The sequence below is a fragment of the Oncorhynchus mykiss genome, chromosome 29 (genome assembly GCF_057628025.1).
Source record: "Oncorhynchus mykiss isolate SJ-2025 chromosome 29, ASM5762802v1, whole genome shotgun sequence".
Classification (NCBI taxonomy): domain Eukaryota; kingdom Metazoa; phylum Chordata; class Actinopteri; order Salmoniformes; family Salmonidae; genus Oncorhynchus; species Oncorhynchus mykiss.
Genome location: NC_143050.1, coordinates 35,973,674 through 35,995,631, shown reverse-complemented (window position 1 = coordinate 35,995,631; position 21,958 = coordinate 35,973,674). Strand labels below are relative to the sequence as shown.

The 21,958-nt window shown below is 43.2% G+C and overlaps 2 protein-coding genes across 2 annotated transcripts; both read left to right on the top strand.

The window, feature by feature from the left end:
- Nucleotides 1-8,553: 8,553 nt before the first annotated feature.
- Nucleotides 8,554-11,924, top strand: wdr45 (WD repeat domain 45). Its single transcript, XM_036968023.2, has 11 exons — nucleotides 8,554-8,734; nucleotides 8,968-9,087; nucleotides 9,212-9,286; nucleotides 9,371-9,475; nucleotides 9,794-9,899; nucleotides 10,064-10,158; nucleotides 10,256-10,335; nucleotides 10,567-10,775; nucleotides 10,865-10,966; nucleotides 11,219-11,364; nucleotides 11,567-11,924. The coding sequence occupies exons 2-11, from the start codon at nucleotides 9,039-9,041 to the stop codon at nucleotides 11,674-11,676; spliced, it is 1,077 nt and encodes a 358-aa protein (XP_036823918.1). The 5' UTR covers nucleotides 8,554-8,734; nucleotides 8,968-9,038; the 3' UTR covers nucleotides 11,677-11,924.
- Nucleotides 11,925-12,000: 76 nt separating this feature from the next.
- Nucleotides 12,001-21,718, top strand: zgc:100918 (Rab7 domain-containing protein). Its single transcript, XM_021590653.3, has 6 exons — nucleotides 12,001-12,323; nucleotides 15,794-15,869; nucleotides 16,122-16,248; nucleotides 16,989-17,207; nucleotides 19,735-19,863; nucleotides 20,128-21,718. The coding sequence occupies exons 2-6, from the start codon at nucleotides 15,817-15,819 to the stop codon at nucleotides 20,215-20,217; spliced, it is 618 nt and encodes a 205-aa protein (XP_021446328.1). The 5' UTR covers nucleotides 12,001-12,323; nucleotides 15,794-15,816; the 3' UTR covers nucleotides 20,218-21,718.
- Nucleotides 21,719-21,958: the final 240 nt, after the last annotated feature.

The following is a 21,958-nucleotide window of genomic DNA, read 5'->3' as shown; positions in this document are numbered from 1 at the left end:
GTATTCCCCGTGGACCAATTTGTACATTCAGGCTGCTCAGTGAGGGCTACCGAGTGGTTGTTATGTGGAAAGAGGAGCCGCGGTTTTAGCCTTGTTTCGATGTGCTGGCTGAGGCAGGCTGGAGTTTTCTGTCTCTGATTATTTCTGTTTCTCTCTCGCTCCTCTTGTGGGACTGCCCTCTCACTCCCTCTTTATAAACGGGTCATTTGATAGCATGATTATTATCGAAAATAGTATTATGTATGATGTGATGTAATCTCCCAGTCTCCAACCGACAGTGGAGTACCTTTCCCTCCAGCGCAGCTCTCCACATGAGTCTACATCGCCCTCTACAGCATGGTTATGGCAGCACACGTGTCACGTGTGCCTATGGCTCTTTTTAGCCCTTCATCTTTCTCCCCTCGTGTGCTTTATTTGGAATATAATTACAGTTTTTTTTCCTGAGTGCTGAAACACTAGCGGTGATTCTTGAAGCACTATCTCTGAAACCATTAACACTTGTCGCCAATGCGTTTGCCAGGTGTGCCAAACTGAATGCACGATCTCTGCTTTACACTCGGGCTGGAATTTTTAGAACTCACTTTTTTTGAAAAACTGTAAACACAACTCACTGCTTTACAGTCAGTTTGCAATTTGATAACACACTTCTAGCAAAACCGTAAACATGGGCCTCTACGTTGCTACGCTATTTCGCCACTTGCCTTTCCACATTGACACATGAAAAGACTTTCAGATAATGAGTTCACTTACAAATCAGAGCTTGAGCACTATAAATAGGCCACAGGTAAACATTTGGTTTGGACAACAATGGAGGCCAATATTGGACAGAGAGTAAGAGGGGTGAGAACTAGAGGGGGAGGATGAGGAGATGAAGAAGGAGGAGGCAGAGAAGGAAGAGGTGAAGTAGGACGGGGGTAAAGGAGAGGACGGGGAAGAGGAAGGGGAGTCAGGAACACAATAACTGATTAATTCAGAGCGACTGTGGTTGACCATGTTGTCAAGCATGGGATGAGCATGAGGGAGGCTGGGCAACGGGTTCAACCACATCTTAGCCACTATACTGTTGCAGGTATCATCCGGATATTTTGAAATGAGAACCGTAAGTAACTGTAAGTGCTGTAGTCTTACTGGTACAGTAATATGTACTGTACTTTCATAATGAGATGGATCGATCACTAAAACCATTCAAATGTTTTCACAGAACTGCAAGAAAACCTGTTGGAAGAGGTTGACTGATCACCCCAGAGCAGGAGACTCACATTGTAAATACGATCATTGCAAATAACGACTCGGAGAACTGCAGGACCACATAATGGTAGATAACACCATATTCTAAAACGTTGACAGAGTGAGTCTCTCTGCACTGTCTCATCTACTGAAACACAATAGAATTAGGATGAAGCAGCTGTACGGAGTCCCTTTAGAAAAAAAACTCAGACCGTGTAAAACAACTGAGATATGAATATGTGCAGGTAAGCTATACTATCCTATCGTTGGTACTGGATCTGGAAGTGTATGGTGCTACATCGTATTGACTGATCCCTGTCGTTTTGTACTGTGCTACATTTGTTTTGTCTTGTCTCTTTCAGAGAGTCATGGAGCTAGAAGCAGATGCAGTGCATCATGAGCTACAGTGCCTTGCGAAAGTATTCGGCCCCCTTGAACTTTGCGACCTTTTGCCACATTTCAGGCTTCAAACATAAAGATATACAACTGTCTTTTTTTGTGAAGAATCAACAACAAGTGGGACACAATCATGAAGTGGAACGACATTTATTGGATATTTCAAACTTTTTTAACAAATCCAAAACTGAAAAATTGGGCGTGCAAAATTATTCAGCCCCCTTAAGTTAATACTTTGTAGCGCCACCTTTTGCTGCGATTACAGCTGTAAGTCGCTTGGGGTATGTCTATCAGTTTTGCACATCGAGAGACTGACATTTTTTTCCCATTCCTCCTTACAAAACAGCTCGAGCTCAGTGAGGTTGGATGGAGAGCATTTGTGAACAGCAGTTTTCAGTTCTTTCCACAGATTCTCGATTGGATTCAGGTCAGGACTTTGACTTGGCCATTCTAACACCTGGATATGTTAATTTTTGAACCATTCCATTGTAGATTTTGCTTTATGTTTTGGATCGTTGTCTTGTTGGAAGACAAATCTCCGTCCCAGTCTCAGGTCTTTTGCAGACTCCATCAGGTTTTCTTCCAGAATGGTCCTGTATTTGGCTCCATCCATCTTCCCATCAATTTTAACCATCTTCCCTGTCCCTGCTGAAGAAAAGCAGGCCCAAACCATGATGCTACCACCACCATGTTTGACAGTGGGGATGGTGTGTTCAGCTGTGTTGCTTTTACGCCAAACATAACGTTTTGCATTGTTGCCAAAAAGTTCAATTTTGGTTTCATCTGACCAGAGCACCTTCTTCCACATGTTTGGTGTGTCTCCCAGGTGGCTTGTGGCAAACTTTAAACGACACTTGTTATGGATATCTTTAAGAAATGGCTTTCTTCTTGCCACTCTTCCATAAAGGCCAGATTTGTGCAATATACGACTGATTGTTGTCCTATGGACAGAGTCTCCCACCTCAGCTGTAGATCTCTGCAGTTCATCCAGAGTGATCATGGGCCTCTTGGCTGCATCTCTGATCAGTCTTCTCCTTGTATGAGCTGAAAGTTTAGAGGGACGGCCAGGTCTTGGTAGATTTGCAGTGGTCTGATACTCCTTCCATTTCAATATTATCGCTTGCACAGTGCTCCTTGGGATGTTTAAAGCTTGGGAAATCTTTTTGTATCCAAATCTGGCTTTAAACTTCTTCACAACAGTATCTCGGACCTGCCTGGTGTGTTCCTTGTTCTTCATGATGCTCTCTGCGCTTTTAACTGACCTCTGAGACTATCACAGTGCAGCTGCATTTATACGGAGACTTGATTACACACAGGTGGATTGTATTTATCATCATTAGTAATTTAGGTCAACATTGGATCATTCAGAGATCCTCACTGAACTTCTGGAGAGAGTTTGCTGCACTGAAAGTAAAGGGGCTGAATAATTTTGCACGCCCAATTTTTCAGTTTTTGATTTGTTAAAAAAGTTTGAAATATCCAATAAATGTCGTTCCACTTCATGATTGTGTCCCACTTGTTGTTGATTCTTCACAAAAAACGTGAACGTTACACCCCAAACAATTGTGGACTCTAGCGTGTATGTGGTGTGAGTGTGCACGGGCCTGTCCTTGTTCTGCATTGCTTTTATCCTGTAACCACTTTTTTTCCCTCTTTCATAAATAATAATAAAAAGAACCATAAATTGACTGTCTGTTTGTGGTTCCGGGATTCTAATGAACCTTGGTTCACACCCCCAGAGGACTAGACGTGGCTACGTTAACCAGATATTGAGTCCAAGACAACCCCAGAACAGTAATGACATCTCATTTTATATCGCTGATGTACAAACCTGTTTTCATTCTCATAATGAGCACCATGAACACTTGCTGTTCTCTTATTCTCTCCCCCCCTCCCTCCTGAGGGGGTAACACAGCCTCAGACCGGTAGGGGAGAATACAAGAGGAGAACCTGCAAAGGAATACATTAAACTAGATGAGATTCAAACTGACCTGGTCCCAGATGGCTGTCTTCTAAATTAATTACCTACAGCTGTTGGAATTGCAAGTGCATCTCTCTAAAGTTGATCTCTTATAATGTGTAAGGAGGTACAGCAGGCAACCATATTAGCAAAATGGTACAGTAGCTATTTGACACATTGCAGTGGAACTGCAGTACATTAATACTAGGCAGAGAGGAGGCAAGCAGTTCATTTACATACCGCCCACCTTATATCCCTCACACTGTGGGCACAGCTAGGGAACAGAAGGGACTGCGTACGACACACACTTGGCTGGGTGTATTGTTCCTGAAGCTTTGCTTTGTCATCAAATTAGCTGTAATTACTAGACTGTACAGTATATTCTCACAGATCTAGGCACACTGCCTGCCAATGTTAGTTTCACCTTTTTAATATGGCCACTGCTGCCTGTGGTGCTGTTTATGGGGCTTATTGTAAATACCGCACACACACACCACAACAGTCAACTTTTCATTGCCGAATTGGTTGAGAAGGTTTTCAAAAGCAAGACAAAACAGCAGCAGAGCAATAAAACTAGAATCTCATTTGGATTGGATTCCGTCAATGCCACGACCAGCTCAGTATGTGTGTGTGTATCTTCTAGTGCATTATGAAAACCTCACATTGAAGCTGTTTTGATTTGATGGCAGCCATAAAGACAGAGGCGTTATGAAACGAGGAGATAGGCGTTATGAAACGAGGAGATATGCAGCAGGGATTTGGCCCTAACTCAGTGATTTGTTAACTTGTTAATTCACCATGACTGACCGTGTTGCACCGATGTGGATTTGGTGGAATGTTAAGCTATGAAGGCAAAGATTAACAATATCAACTTCGGGCCTATGGATGATTCCTCACGGGACTAGAACAAAAAAAGGAACATTTGTGGATTTTCACAAAAAGTAATCTATAGACGGGTCCTTCGGAGGAAGGATTGTTGGAACATTGTTGACATTTTAGTCTTACCTAGACCTTTAAGACTCCATAATGTTTCATCTGTGTGTGCTCTGTAGTATTTGGAATTCGATAAAGATTTTCTTACATTAATATATTAGTATTGAAAAATATAAACATGAATATTGAAAATACTATTTTATATTTGGCTAATATTTCCATATACTGGCACAAATGTTACAACTTCAATTAATGATTTCTGAATTATGCTTTAAGACAACAATCCTTCCTCCAAAACGACCCTTCTGTGGATACAATTTTGCGGAAATAAAAAAGAATCATTGCTTCATGAGGAATCACCCGTATCTAAGGCTATAGATCCCTGTAGTAGACACTTCTCTAATTCATAAGTGTGTGTAACATGATCTCAAGTCAGTTCTTCTTTATAAAGACGGCCTACACAGGCCAAACCCAGACCACGCTGGACCAATTGTGCGACGCCCTATGGGACTCCCAATCACAGCCGGTTGAAAAACAGCCTGGATTCGAACCAGGGTGTCTGTAGTGACACCTCTAGCACTGAGATGCAGTGCCTTAGACTGCTGCACCAATTGCGGTTGGTTCGGTTTCGGTAATAATTCTGAATAGGGTCAAGGTTTCGGATAGGGTTAAAACAAAACAAAATAAAACTAGTGCCTGTCACTAGGATTCAACACAAGACCCTTGGAGCCGCCCCTGTCCACAACACACTAGCAAAACCCAAGCCTGCTTGATGGTAATAGCACTCACTGTTGCCCCTATTGGCCGGTGCTGAAAGCATCTCCCAACGTCCTGGGTACCTGAACAGACAGCAGAGTTCGAAGTGGATCTTGAGCTACCTGACTGGTGTGTGTGTGTGTCTTTGATCTGTGTGGTCTATTGCTTCCCTTTCTCAGTGGGTCATCATAACAGGAGAGAGTGAGGGTGTGAAGGATAGGAAGGGAACTTCAAGGGACACGTAACTATTCCTTTCCTCCTCCACTTCTCCACTGGGAGAATCCCAAATGGTTTTGCTCTTTTCCTTTCTCCCGTCCTCTCCTTGCCTCTTTGTGAAAAAGGTCAAAAGGTAACCGAGGAGCGGAGGCGAAGGAGAGGAAACGTAGAAATAAATACTCTCCTTCTCCGCTCGCACGTCATCAGACAAATTACGTTTGCAGGGGTTGGAATTCCCAAATAAATGTGTAAAGTGATCAAAACAAATGTAGCTAGTTGTGGCAGACAACAGCGTATGTTTTTAAACGTGTGCCTGCTCTTCTCCATTGAGAAAACAACAGCTGATTCAAAGGGGGTGTGGCGTATTTTAAAACACCTCCACGCTACCTGCCGTGAGAATAGTCTTTGCTTTGTCGAAGAAGGTAATCGGGGAGGGGATCAGACTCTCCTAGACCGCTTGACACTCTTCACTTACCGGGTAAAGGAGGAGAGAGGATGGAGGAGTCGCGGAGAGAACAGACTTTTGCCCAAATCTCCATTTGTCACATGACAGGATCAGGCAGGAACTACCTGCAGGCATATCTCATTTAGCTCTATAACACACATATTTTGGTCATTTTTCACTCGGGGTCCCCCTTCCAGCATTGGGGAACATCCAGCGCCCCCACTTGCGTGCACGTTTCTTCAACTTGATTGGAGTCCACTTGTGGTAAATGTAATTAATTGGACATGATTTGGAAAGGCACACACCTGTCTATATAAAGATCCCACAGTTGACAGTGCATGTCAGAGCAAAAACCAAGCCATGAGGTCGAAGGAATTGTCCGTAGAGCTCCGAGACAGGATTGTGTCGAGGCACAGATCTGTGGAAGGGTACCAAAACATTTTTGCAGAATTGATCGTCCGCAAGAACACAGTGGCTTCCATCATTCTTAAATGGAAAAAGTTTGGAACCACCAAGACTCTTCCTAGATTTGGCCGCCCGGGGAAACTGAGCAATCAGGGGAGAAGGGCCTTGGTCAGGGAGGTGACCAAGAACCCGATGGTCACTCTGACAGAGCTCCAGAATTCTGTGGAGATGGAAGAACCTTCCAGAAGGACAACTATCTCTGCAGCACTCCACCAATCAGGCCTTTATGGTAGAGTGGCCAGGCGGAAGCCACTCCTCAGTAAAAGGCACATGACAGACTGCTTGTAGTTTGCCATAAAGCACCTAAAGGACTCATGAAACAGGATTCTCTGGTCTGATGAAACCCAGATTGAACTCTTTGGCCTGAATGCCAAGCATCACGTCTGGAGGAAACCTGGCACCATCCCTATGGTGAAGCGTGGTGGTAGTGAGGAGTGAGGGAAAGATGAACGGAGCAAAGTACAGAAAGATCCTTGATGAAAACCTGCTCCAGAGCACTCAGGACCTCAGACTGGGGCGAAGGTTCACCTTCCAACAGGACAACAACCCTAAGCACACAACTTAGACAATGCAGGAGTGGCTTCGGGACAAGTCTCTGAATGTCCTTGAGTGGTTCAGCCAGAGCCCAGACTTGAACCTGATCTAACATCTCTGGAGAGGCCTGAAAATAGCTGTGCACCGACGCTGCCCATCCAACCTGACAGAGTTTGAGAGGATCTGCAGAGAAGAATGGGAGAAACTCCACAAATACAGATGTGTCAAGCTTGTAGCGTCATACCCAAGAAGACCCGAGGCTGTTATCTCTGCCAAGGGTGCTTCAACCAATTACTGAGTAAAGGGTCTGAATACTTATTTAAAATGTGATATTTCCGTTTTTTTTGTGTAAAAATGTCAACAAATCTGTTTTTGCTTCGTCATTATGAGTTATTGTGTGTAGATTGATGAGGGGGGGGGGGGGGAAACAATTTAATCAATTTTAAAAGCTGTAACGTAACAAAATGTGGAAAAGGTCAAGGAGTGTGAATACTTTCTGAAGGCACTGCAGATTCCATGTCACAATAAGTTGACAAATTAGGTTGAAACAACGTTGATCAATCAGTTTGTGCCCAGTGGGTCCCTGCGGTCCAAAATCGTCTCTGGTTTGATCATCAGGGCAAGACTTGGAAGTCTCCTCCACACCTGTCGCCACAAGTACCTCATCCAGGTCAGGCTCAACTTCAGAGCAATCACTACTGCCGAACGACTCCATTTTTGAAATTCTCAAAGTTCTCAAGAGAGCAATTAGATTCATAAGTAAGTTTACTTGATTTGTACTCAGGAGACAATGGTTTGTAGTTAATGCCATTGTTTCGCCATTGTGTCTTCACACTTCTCTCTCCACAATGCCTGTCAACCAGAGCTTCCTCTTCTTCTATGATATATTGACGATTGCACATTTTAATGTACTTCCTGCCACCTACTGTACGGGATGGAAACAGGATTTCCCCGAGAAACTGAACAAACTACATAAAATAATAAAATATCAAACAACTTTACTGATAAAAAAATCCCTACACAGGCTCAAGGGGAGCTTGGGAGGGTGGGCCGTTTTCCAGCGCCAGTACCCCTTGCAAGTCTTCAGATTTAAAATCAAAAACTTTTAAGCCGCAGCCCCAATTTTCAGTTTCTTAGACTTTTTTGAGACTTGAGCCGTACAGTTTATAACTGTGGCAATGAGTGCCACAAAATTCACCTTTTTAACACACAGGGTATATTTTGACTGGCAGCAAACATGTACTACAGCCTGTGGTGCTTCCACTATCATATCTTCACTAGCATCACTTGTTTTCTCAATTCTTTTAATCGCCTTCGCCTCTGACATTAGATTGGTCGCTCTAACTTTTGCCACCTCAATCTCCTTCACAGGGCACTCCAGGAACTCAGCATTGTGATCCCCACCACAATTGCAACACCGTCATCCTTCCACGCACTGTTCTTTAGTATACTCCGTCCTTCTACACGCTGTTCTTTAGTATACTCTGAGCAGACGAGCCTAAGCTTGAGCCTACACACACACACACACACACACACACACACACACACACACACACACACACACACACACAATTCGGGTTGCAACCATTTACCTACAGTTCTATTTTACTTCAGCACGCTAGGTGGCGGTATGATTCGTTTGTGGCGCGGAGACACGAAGTCAGAAACCGGAAACACGCGACCATCGTCATCTGCAGGAAAAATAACAACAAAACATTTCGTCACAGTGTAGCTTTGTTGGAGACATTTTAACAGTGTTGAGCGCTTTTAATCTTTAACTCGTGTTCTGCCCTCGCTTCATGGTAAGCTTTTAAACAGCATATTCGTTGTTCAATAACATGATACAGCTGTTACGATGAAAAATAACTGCAGCAGATAGAGATAGCCAAATTTGCTTGAGTTCTTCACTGGCTGGGTTTGTTTACCAGGCTAGCTAACTTATTTTCGCTTGGGGGAAAAAAAAACACGTTGACGGTGCCGCTTCTAAACCGTGGTCGGTGATGTTTCCTTTCTCTTTCTCTTTTGTTTCAATCAGGGTGCCTAGCCCTGGGTTTTCTTCTAAGCTATATCTACCTGGTAACATCAGCCTAACGTCACTCCTCCAACATGGCCCAACCGAGAGGAGTCAACAGTCTACAGTTCAACCAGGACCAGAGTAAGACTAGAGTAGCCTACTCTGTGAAGCCAGACAGAGATCTGTAGAGTACATTACTTGTGTCAGTCCTACTCTTGTTTCAGACAGTGTACATTGATCAGTGTACCTACCCCTCCCTCCCCAGGTTGTTTCTGTTGTGCCATGGAAACCGGTGTCAGGATCTACAATGTGGAGCCTCTTATAGAGAAGGGGCACCTTGGTGAGTGGAATTCAGACCTGTGGTACGAGCGATCTGTGTGTTCGCATACTGTGTGTGTGATCATCCTGTGCTTGTGTGTGTCAGACCATGAGCAGGTGGGTAGTGTGGCCCAGTGTTCAATGCTGCATCGCTCCAACCTGCTGGCTGTAGTAGGAGGTGGAGTCAACCCCAAGTTCTCTGAGATCTCAGGTGAGTGGATGAGCGGACCACATATTTGATTGAATTACTGATTAGACTTGATTTTCCAAACTACTAAGGGTGTTGAAGAGCGGAGATAAACTTTACACATGCGCAGATACTCCGTATGACTGTGAGAGCAAATTCCTGCACTGCGCTCATCTCAATGTCTGCAGTGCAGGTCATGGCAATGTCAAATTGCTGGGTCTCAGTTTAAATTATGGCAGTGACTGGGACTGATTGTATTTAGATTTTAGAACATGTTTGATAATGATTCCAATGTATTGTTTTCATTTCATTCAAAACCGAATGTATTTTTTAAAATCCTAGTGTTGATCTGGGATGATGCTCGGGAGGGGAGGGACCCCAAGGACAAGCTAGTGCTGGAGTTTACCTTTACCAAGCCTGTTCTGGCCGTACGCATGAGACACGACAAGTGAGTTACTATATGTTTAGTAACATTCTTCTGAACAAGCCCCAACTTTCCATAGAGCACCCTGTAGTGTGTTGTTTTACTAACCCTTTTCTCCCTCTGCTTTCTCACACTCCAACCCCTCCCCTCGCTTACTCGCTTTCTCTCTCTCTCTCTCTCTCTCTCAGGATCATCATTGTGTTAAAGAACAGGATCTATGTCTACAGTTTCCCTGACAACCCTGTGAAACTGTTTGAGTTTGACACCAGAGACAACCCTAAAGGTACAAACACACACACACACATATACGCACACGCTCCTGGTTATGTTTATCTGATAGACGTGTAGATACCCCCCTCTCCCCTCTCTCTCTCTGTCAGGACTGTGTGACCTGTGCCCCAGTCTGGAGAAACAGCTGCTGGTCTTCCCTGGACATAAGTGTGGAAGTCTACAGCTTGTGGTAATTCATCCATTTCATTTAAAAGTGTATTGCATGGTACTATACTAACTATGTTGGTTTATAAGCTGTTCATAAAGCACACCTTCACATGTCATTCCATCAACTGATGGATTCCTAGTGTTGAAGACTATCTGCCCTTTCGAAACTGCTCTGTGTGTGCTGATAATTTTTCACATTACCCATGAGGTCCCAGTCAGTCAGTGTTGAACTCTCTCCCTCTCTCCGCTCCAGGACCTTTCCAACACCAAGCCTGGCACATCGTCTGCCCCCTTTACCATCAACGCCCACCAGAGTGAGATCGCCTGCCTGGCGCTCAACCAGCCTGGCAGCGTCGCGGCCTCGGCCTCCCGCAAGGGTACCCTCATCAGACTGTTTGATACTACCACCAGAGACAAACTAGTGGAGCTGCGCAGAGGAACAGACCCTGCTACACTCTACTGGTACTGGGGTGGAGAGAGAGGAAGGGGGGGGGGGGGTGGAAGTGATGCTAAGTGTCTCATCACTTCCCTTTCTTGCGCTCTCTTACCAGCATCAACTTCAGTCATGACTCTTCGTTCCTGTGTGCCTCCAGTGACAAGGGCACTGTTCACATCTTTGCTCTCAAAGATACTAAACTCAACAGACGCTCAGCGTAAGATGCACGCATGTGTGTGTTTGAGAGAGAGTTTCATTGTCTGGTTTAGCATTCCATTTGAGCTAATATTCCAATCCTTGTACTCCGTGTCATATGCCAATGACAGATGACATGGAATACAAGAAGTGGAATTTTAGCTAAAAAGACTGGCAACCAGGCTAGTGTTTGTGCGTACCTCAATTCCAAATTTGACAATTTACTGTTCATGGCTTGTTTATGCCACTATCACCACTCTTCCCCTCTCTACAGATTGGCTCGTGTGGGGAAGGTGGGCCCAGTGATTGGTCAGTATGTGGACAGCCAGTGGTCATTGGCCAGTTTCACCGTTCCGGCAGAGTGTGCCTGTATCTGTGCGTTTGGGAAGAACACCTCTAAAAATGTCAACTCTGTCATCGGTCAGTCCTCTAAGCAACTAGACAGCAATGTTTCATATCTATCAATCAATATCGTTATTGTCCTACATGTAGTTGGAACATTCATTGTACTGTGGGTATTAACAATATATTTATTTAATTTATACAATAAAGCTGTGTCGTGTAAAATTGTAATAATAGTTTTAAATATGTTTTTTTTCCTCTGCATTCCTCCCTTTTCTAGCTATCTGTGTTGACGGGACGTTCCATAAATACGTGTTCACCCCTGATGGTAACTGTAACCGAGAAGCCTTTGACGTTTACCTGGACATCTGTGATGATGACGACTTCTAAGAGGATGGAGAGAGGGAAGAAGGAGAGCGGGAGAGAGAGAGGGGGGAGGGCAGGGGAGAAGAGAAGAGACCTGGTGATAAATGTGATAATGGTAGGTTGGATTAAGAATCAGACAGAGGTGAAGCAGATGTTGTACAGAACAAAATACAGGTGTGTGAAAAGGGTCTGTTTAACGCGATTGCCTCGTGTTCTTATTGTAACCAAGTGTATTTAAAAATGTATGAAGATTAAAAACATTTTTACGATGACTGCTGGCTTGTCTGTGGTCCCCTTTTGAGTTAATAAATCAAGCCTGTTCAAATGTGGTGTAGTCACTTCCAGGACACGCACAGATACAGGGTGCAATTCATATTATAGGAAAATAATAAACAATTGATGCGAATATTTAAAGGGCGTTCATTGGTTTCGACCTGGGGACACGTCAACCCCTCGTGACTGCCATATTGAGCAACAGCGTAACAAAAAGCGGATGTTCTTAGCTAGGACAAGATTTTATCAAGCTAGCTAACGTCAGTTGGTTAGATTTTTCCACTTTCAATTCTTGAAAAATAGTAAGTGATCCCGGAAAAACTGACTTCGAGGGACTTAAGTTGTTAAAAAAAATAATTGTCCTGGTGCCGTAACATCGTCGCTTGACTATTGAACAGGTAACGTTAACTGGTCCACAATTTGTATTTATTTATTTATATTCTTACACTAGCTAGCTCGCTAACGTTAGAACATTGTTTTCTGTGACAGTCCATATAACGTTAGCTAGCTAGTATTTCGATGATTAAAAATGAGTAATGTTAGCTAACGATTTTGTCGTATATCTGCGTACTTGGTTGGCATCAACCAACATGAGCCGTTAGCCTAGCTGTTTGACAGTTCTTGATAGTCGGAAGTGCAGCGTGACCAGTCAGCAGATGGCTAGTTCGCATACACTGCCTGCTAGCCAGAATAGATTCCGACCCTATTTTTGCTTACACTTGCACTGGGGTCTGACCGTCTTCCTGTTTGGATTAAGACACAGCGGAGCCAGTGCGAGATTAAGGCTCAGAAAATGTACCTCAATCCAGGGATGAGAAATGCATTATACTCCGAATTGTCTCATTATCCTAACCATTACAATGAGAAGATTGAACTACTCATAGTTTTCTCGGAAAACTGCCCTTGTGCTAGGTAGCAGATGCCATTTTGGAATGTCAGTGTTAGCCAATCAGCTCCTTTGTTGTTAAATGCAACGTGCCATTCCATAATGGCTGCTGTGGCTACTGCTAGTTAGCATGAGGACAAACGGAAGTTTATTAAAAACTAGCAGTCTTTCCGGTGTAACAGTTGGAATAATGGGACAATTTGAAGAAACTCATTTCTCATCCCTGGATTGAGGTAGGTTTTCCGAGCCATACATTGTGCCCACTCAGCTGTCTCTAATCAGGAAGTCTGTCTGACCCTAGCTCAATTGTGGCCTAAAAGAGGGTTACCTTAACGTAAACTCACTCACTTTTGTACATCGCCTTGGTCCGTACAACTGTCCTTATTTTAGCGCTCCAAAAACGTAATACTTCCAGGTTAACTGTAATGTCAATACCATTGTAAAGCACAACTTCTCCCCTTTCCAACGGAATCAATTACATGACCTAAACGCTGCCCGATTCAAGAAGGCAATGAGTCCCGTCGGGCGTTTTTAAAAATGGCGGGTGGGGAAGCGAAACTAATGCGTGGTAGTGAGAAGGAGAGACGTCATGTGGGAAAACGGCTTTTTTTTCACCTGATCTGTCCAACTTATCACCTTATCGCCTCTAAAATGCAAATAAAACACTATAAAGAGTTTATATAATGTGTCATTACATACCTATTTGAAGATGTGTGTCGAATTTGAATCGGATTTTAGGGCTGTGCTAAAGTGATCTTAGAAGTAAACGACGGCTTTGAGAATGATGATCGCATGCAATAATGACGCAAAAAATGACTAGGTATCCCCCCTTATGTCACTGTCCATTTCTTGTTTTTGTACTGATGAGAGAAGTGCTACACCTAGTGGAGAGAGATTGTAAGACAGAAATAGTTGCTCTATGCGTGCTGTATGTTACGACGTGGCATGTTGGAGGGTCCCTTTCAACTTTTCTCCAATACTATAGATCCATTACCATGTCGATCAACGCTTGAATAGAAACCTAGTTCACACCCCCGATTTTGAAGTCAATACAGTCGCTACAATCCCATTAGTTTTCTTTGTAGCCTCATTTGAATGCTGCGGTTGTGCACATTTGTACGGAAGGGGGTGAGTTTACTTACCTTATACTCCAAAGACCTTACAATTTCTGTTTAGAGGTGAATTGGCTTTGGCAGCCAAACACTCCATCTAAGTGTGAATTAATTCTCAAGTGCGGTACGGTTCTGGGAACATAAAACCCTCAACTTTCATATCACATCAAAATAATTTCCCAAATGCAAAATATACACTTACTGTTTTAACTGGGTTTAACACAGTTGCCACCAACAGTATTTTTCAGTGACAACACGTTTGTGGCTTCAGTCTTATATTTAAACACAGGTGTTCGGAGACGCAGATGGCTAATTAGCACAGGTATACCTCTGTCTTCAGGCTGTTTTCCATAAACAAATGCTGTAACATGGAAATATGACTGTGTAGGAACCATAACCCTATAGACGTGTTGGTTGTTTAGCAACAAAACCGACGTGTGGGGCAAACTATGGGGCAAAACAGGCGGGCTTAGATTCACAACATGTAAACTATATTTTGTCTCCAGCGTTTATTGAAAACATAAATACATTTGCACAATGAGCACTTGTTGTTTCTCAAATACCTCGTTACAGTTGTTGGTTAGCTGGCTAGTGAATTTTGCCATAATTTTTGCCATATTAGCATCTGTCAAAACGCCTCAAAACAAAACCTGGTATCCAGAACAAGATAAAACTATCTCAAACGTGCCACCTACGATTCCCCGCATGGCAGCTTCCTGCCATTTTGTTTCTCGCTGATGAGAGACATGTTTCATATATTTTTAACGTTCAGAACAAGCATTGGGGCTCCCCCAGCTAGAAGATACTATCATCAATAGGTGCTAAAGGCAAAGATTTTTTATAACTTACCCAAGATGGACCACAGCCTCTCATTTCCAATGGAAGCAAATTCATTATAGTGGGCAGAACAAGCAAGGAGGTGGACAGAGCCAAGCATGAGCAAGTGAGATCCGTTCTAGCATGCATTTGCATATTTCTGTTAGGGAATGCCAACTCTGAAGTGTGCGGGTGCAATAACTCAATTCGCCCTTGCACTCCTTCTAAACAACACAATTTTGTAAAACTTTGGCAAAGGGTAAAGTCTACAAGACTTGGTCCAGTCTGTTCGTAACAGATTCTAGTACAGAAAACAGTATTGAGATCAAATGTTTCATCAATGACAAAATTAGCAGAATGACAGCCAAAATCCACATCTTCTTCCACAGCTGGCAACTGTGCTTCCTCTCAACACTATATTTGGTGACTAGTGGTAATGCTAACCAGATGCTTCAGATTTATTCATTCGGTGAAACATCTGGCTCATTGTTCTCAGTGCTAAAGGTAGTTAGCGTCTATGAATGAGTTAATCTGACCCCAGTGCAGCTGTAAGCAAGATTAGGGTCAGAATCTATTCTGGCTATAGTGCCAGCCTGGTAACATTAAGGTCAGGTTTTTTAGTTATTAGCTACAGTTAATATGATCACAATTTTAGTTGGGCCTACTTAATTAGGTCTTGACTTGCTATTCCGTTTAACGGTTTCCAGATGGCCAGTCTATTGCATTTCAATTTAGATTTCTACATATTTAGCTAGATGGTATGCTAATTTACTAACGGTTCTTAGCAAAGGGAAGATGGGTTTTGGATTTGTGAACTTAACATGGTATTAATCATTCGTTATAATAGAGACCTGAGGGGTGCCATACCTCGTCAGTTGTCCAACTGAATGTATTCAACTGAAATGTCTTCCGCATTTAACCCAACTAACAAGTCTGTGTTCCATGTAAATAAGGATGTTATCGCAATGAACCCAAAAGCCGACTGTTTCGTGACGACTGACTTCCCAGTTCCAGATCCAGCTAGTTGACTGTTGTCCCGTCTGTCTCTTCTCAGAAGAGTCACATCCCCAGGGAAGGATGGCCTCCCGTAAGAAGGTGCTGCTGAAGGTGATCATCCTCGGAGACTCTGGGTGAGTGATCGGAAGATCGTCATGGTGTTTACACAACCAGATGTCACTCATTTTGGATATTCCCAACAGACGTGTATAGGTTCTGTAGCACCCTTGTATGCGAGTGTACAACAGCCTCTGTCAAGAAGTCAGGATCTTTCTGGCACATGTAGCTGTGCAGGTCGTCAGTGGTTTTGAAGCCCTTCTCTGGCTGTTACCCTCAATCGCTACAGTTCTATATGTGCAGCTAAGTGTGTGTGTGTTCCTTCCCAGGGTAGGGAAGACTTCTCTGATGAACCAGTATGTAAATAAGAAGTTCAGTAACCAGTACAAGGCCACTATAGGAGCGGACTTCCTCACCAAGGAGGTGATGGTGGACGACAGGCTGGTCACCATGCAGGTGCGTCTCGTGTGTGTGCTGGTATATTTAAGCAATAAGGCATGAGAGGGTGTGGTATATGTCCATATGTCCAATATACCACAGCTAAGGGCGGTTCTTATGCATGATGCAAAAGTGGAGTGCCTGGATACAGCCCTTAGCCGTGGTATATTGGTCATATACCACAAACCCCCAAGGTTCGTTATTGCTATTATAAACTGGTTAGAAAGTGTAATTACAGAAGTAAAAAGACCGGTTTTGTCATACCTGTGGTATACTGTCTGATATACCATGGCTGTCAGCCAATCAGCATCCAGGGCTCGAACCACCCAGTTTATAATGTTAGGCTAGTCATGAGTGCTTACCTCTGCTGGCTTGTCATAGTGTGTTTAAGTCAGATATTGGGCAACTCATTCTGTGACGAGTCATATGGTTTCATTCTCTCTTTCCCTCTCTTTATTACCTCTTACGCATCTCTCACCCTTTCCCTCTCCCGCTTTCCTCCCTCTCTCCCACCCCCATGTCCTGTAAAGAGTTTTTGTTGCAAGGCACATTTCTATGAAAACAGACAATTAAATGCTATTTTATCTTAATTGCTGTTTCCTCCCCTTTCTCACTCTTTCTCTTTTTCCTCCTCACTCCGATCCTCTCCCACTCTCTCTCCTTTTCTCTCCCTCTCTGTGTAATCACCTTTAAAAATGATACAACAAAATACTAAAATGCCAAAAACATGGTAATCATCATCTCTTCTCTTCTGTCAGATCTGGGACACGGCGGGGCAGGAGCGTTTCCAGTCTCTGGGCGTGGCGTTCTACCGCGGCGCTGACTGCTGTGTGCTGGTCTACGATGTCACGGCGCCCAACACCTTCAAGACACTGGACAGCTGGAGGGATGAGTTCCTGATCCAGGCCAGCCCCAGAGACCCAGACAACTTCCCCTTTGTGGTGCTAGGCAACAAGATTGACCTCGAGAACAGACAGGTTGGTATGTCGGTGTCCGTCCATTGGAGAGCCAGAACAGGCAGGTGGTGGGGCGTAGGCAATACAGAGTCAGACTTGGTCAAATGTTTGTTGTGATTTCTACATCCCTTAACGTTCTCATGCATGAGTTTCAAATATCTCTAACGGTCACCTTAGCGTGAGTTTTTAAAAATGTATTACATTTATTCAATTTTTATGGGCGTGATGTCAGAATGCACTCACTGTTCCAAAATGTGATTGTTACGCAACAGGACCGGTCCAACCAAGGCACTCTGCCTGCTTATTATCTATAGGCTATGTTTTGTTCATTTTAAAGTTATTTTCTAGCAAGTTTTATTTTCTAATAACATTTTGAATTGAGGCGTGTTCTGCCCACGCATCAATTCACACAGATGTCGGCCCTTTCACTGTATATCGCGTTGTCGTTTCTACTGTAGCACACCGTATGTATGTATGTATGTATGTATGTATGTATGTATGTATGTATGTATGTATGTATGTATGTATGTATGTATGTATGTATGGAGCATAATGTATTTAACTGTTACTCACATTTTCAAGCACTGGTGACAAATAATGCATTCCTGTTCTTGCTTAGATTATAATGGCCACTTATAATGTGTGTAGTAGAGGTCGACCGATTATGATTTGTCAACGCCGATACCGATTATTGGAGGACCAAAAAAAGCCGATACCGATTAATCGGCCGATTTAAAACTTTAAAAAAAAATGTTTTTATTTGTAATAATCACAATACTGAATGAACACTTATTTTAACTTAATATAATACATCAATAAAATAAATTTAGCCTCAAGTAAATAATGAAACATGTTCAATTTGGTTTAAATAATGCAAAAACGTTTCAGTTCCTTGCTCAGAACATGAGAACATATGAAAGCTGGTGGTTCCTTTTAACATGAGTCTTCAATATTCCCAGGTAAGAAGTTTTAGGTTGTAGTTATTATAGGAATTATAGGACTATTTCCCTCCTATCATTTGTATTTCATTAACCTTTGACTATTGGATGTTCTTATAGGCACTTTAGTATTGCCAGTGTAACAGTATAGCTTCCGTCCCTCTCCTCGCTCCTCCCTGGGCTCGAACCAGCAACACAACGACAACAGCCACCATCAAAGCAGCTTTACCCATGCAGAGCAAGGGGAACAACCACTAGAAGGCTCAGAGCGAGTGACGTTTGAAACGCTATTAGTGCGCACCCCGCTAACTAGCTAGCCATTTCACTTCGGTTACACCAGCCTCATCTCGGGAGTTGATAGGCTTGAAGTAATAAACAGCGCAATGCTTGGCGCACATCGAAGAGCTGCTGGTAAAACGCATGAAAGTGCTGTTTGAATGAATGTTTACGTGCCTGCTTCTGCCTACCACAGCTTAGTCAGATACTTGTATGCTTGTATGCTCAGTCAGATTATATGCAACGCAGGATACGCTAGATAATATCTAGTAATATCACCTTGGCTTACTGCATTCGCGTAACAGGCTCCTTGTGGAGTGCAACGAGAGAGGCAGGTCGTTATTGCGTTGGACTCGTTAACTGTAAGGTTGCAAGATTGGATCCCCCGAGCTGACAAGGTGAAAATTCTGCCCCTGAACAAGGCAGTTAACCCACCGTTCCTAGGCCGTCATTGAAAATAAGAATGTGTTCTTAACTGACTTGTCTAGTTAAATAAAGGTATAAAAATACATGTCAAATCGGTGCCCCAAAATTCCAATTGTTATGAAAACTTGAAATCGGCCCTAATTAATCGTCCATTCCGATTAATCGGTCGACCTCTAGTGTGTCGTACAACCTTCAAAAAAGTATTGATTATGGTGAGCTAATGCTAAGCTAATTGCCAGCTATATGTGGTGCCATGTTTGTTGACATGCAATGCATTCTGGTTGTCACGTAAACGTCTGTCAGACCAAAGATGTTATAATAATAATAATAATAATAATAAAATGTGGTAAAGAGATGGTTCACTCATCTTTCGAGTAAACTTCCAGAAGTGATGGTAAATGGCTCTTGTAACCTTTTTTGAAAGTGTTTTACTCAATTATTTCTATCACTGGTGAGGTTCCCCGTGGTGTGATGAATTGTAAATAGTAATTACTATTGGCTAATTCATATTACGGTTTCTGTCAGAGGAGAGTTGGTTAAATATAACTGCTTGTGTTGGGGTTACTCTTTCCTCAGTTAGCGCTACGACTAATGTAGCCAAAATGTTCCCGTTTTGGATGGGAATTGTGTTGTGCTGTCTCTACTTCTGTGAATGTCTGAGCATTGCATCCAACAAAAAAATGCTGACATTGAAGACATAATGCTGTAAAGACAAAATGCGTCAATTGTAACTAGGACGTTCTAAATAAGTGTTCTAGTTTGAGCGTACGCTGCAGGAACCACTGTAGAATGATTACACACCCGTGTGTTGGTACGTGCTAAAAGGATGACTATATGCCACAGGTTGTTCCATGTAAAATGAGGAAGTATGTATGACACAATGGCATTAATGATCTTCTGTTGTGTAGGTGACGACAAAACGTGCCCAGGCCTGGTGTGCCAGTAAGAGCAGCATCCCCTACTTTGAGACCAGCGCCAAGGAGGCCATCAACGTAGACCAAGCATTCCAGACCATTGCCCGCAATGCTCTTAAACAGGTACACACACGAAATATTGACTCAAGCAGCCACAGGTAAACCTGTAGGCAGAGTGCCACCAGCTGTTCAGAAACCCCCTTTCTCTCCCTGGCTGGGAAACACCTGTTAGACTGGTTCACTGAGGTTGCTGTGGAACTCATGACGTCATAGTCAAACACTGTGTCATCAAAGAGGAATATTGTTTTTGGGGGGGTAGAATTCTTGTACTTCTGATTTGTGCACACTTTGTGGCTGTGTGTAATCCCGTGCTTTGTGTGTCTGTAGGAGTCAGAGGTGGAGACGTATGACTTCCCAGACCAGATCAAACTGAGAGACGACCGGCCCGCCGACCCCAGCGACGGCTGCTCCTGCTGAGACCAACCAACGACGGATGGATAGAGGGGACCAGGAAGACCATGGGGTGCAGCTCAACAATTCTCCTGGTCTCTTACCTCCTCTGCACTGGTGTGAAAGACTGGGACAGGTGAGGCTAATTCGGAGGCCGTCTCCCACACAGCCTTCCTGTGTTCTCACACCAGTGCAGATGAAGATGAGTCGAGGGGAGATTGAGATGCACCCCGAGGAGAGAGCCCGGGGACACACCCCTAGTCGATGCCCCCAGTCCTCTGCCCTCAGTCAGCTACAGAAGACTCCAGATAAAAAGAGAGAAAAAAAGGAAACACTTATTTTTCTTAAGTCCCTGTCTCCAGTGGCGACCTGGCCGACAGGAAGGAGAGAAAGCCCCTGTTGCACAGCATCACTTTTTAACAAGGTAGAAGAATCATTGCTACTGTGGAAAATACAATCATGATGCTCCTATTATAATGATTTCTAATGATGTTTTCTTGTCTTTTGTTATGGTTTTAATTGTTCCTTTCTATAATACTGAGGTACAGACTGCTCATCTGTCTGTTTGTGATCCAGGTAGACATTCTCCTTAACTACAGATCTAGGATCAGATTCCTGTTTTCCACAGAACCTAACCTTCACCATTGGAGGGATTAGAAGCCTGTGTCAGTGTTAAGGAGAAATTTGTACCTACTCGACTCGCTCTGTGCCTTTCATCTCATGACAAGTATTACTGTGACAGATCTCGTATGTATGTATATGTGTTCTTTTTCTGCAGTTCTTATGTTGCCAAACTTTGTCAACCCTAGACCTTTTCTTTGACTTGTTTCTCGTTGAGCCAGTTCTCTTCAATTATTTAGTGTTTTAAATCGTTGTGTAGAGAGTGATAAGCTAACCAGATGCATTGAAAGTCAATCTGCAATTAGAATACAAAGGTGTGCACCGAAATTCGGTCAACCCAACAGCAACCCTCGGCAGTATCAGTTCTGCGTTTAGGTTCTGTTCTCCTTTTTATCTTGTATTAAGTTCTGTACATTTCTTGTTTTTGTTGCCTTATCCATACTACACACGACTATGTCCCTGTACATTGGCTGTAAATTCTTGAGTCCAAAGTCAAACCTAACCTAAAGGCCCCTAATAAATCTAAACATATCTGATTTGTGTAAGCAGTATAGTACTACAATAGTTTCTGCCATATTATTTTACACCACTTGTCAGGTCTGGGCGGCTCTCCCTCGAAGTGTCTAGGGAAAGAAATAGGGTCTAAGTGTTGATTTGGGATGTCCTCTGCCCTAACAGTAGTCCCAGGCCAGACTTTCATTCCACTGTTATCTTAAATCTGCCGATCTACACCAACTAGTGTCGCTCTATATTCATGTAACAGAAATGAACATGTTCTTAAACCAATTAACAAAAATCCTTAGTCCTATGTGATTTTAATTTTAGCACAACTCCTACTTCAACTGTCATCTTTTGTTGAATATGCTCTTTCTCCACTGTAAACAAATAAATGTTTACTTTATGGAAATATGTCAGTTGTCTTTCTTTAGTTATATTATTGGACCTGCAGGGCCCACTGCTCTAAATGTAATTCTAATCTGTGACAATGTTTGCAATGAACTACACAATGTACCAAACATTAGGAACAGCTTCCCTATTATTGAGTTGCACATTTTGCCCTCAGAACAGCCTCAATTAGTTGGGATGTGGACTCGACAAAGTGTTAAGCATTCCACGGTGTTGCTGGCCCATGTTGACTCCCACAGTT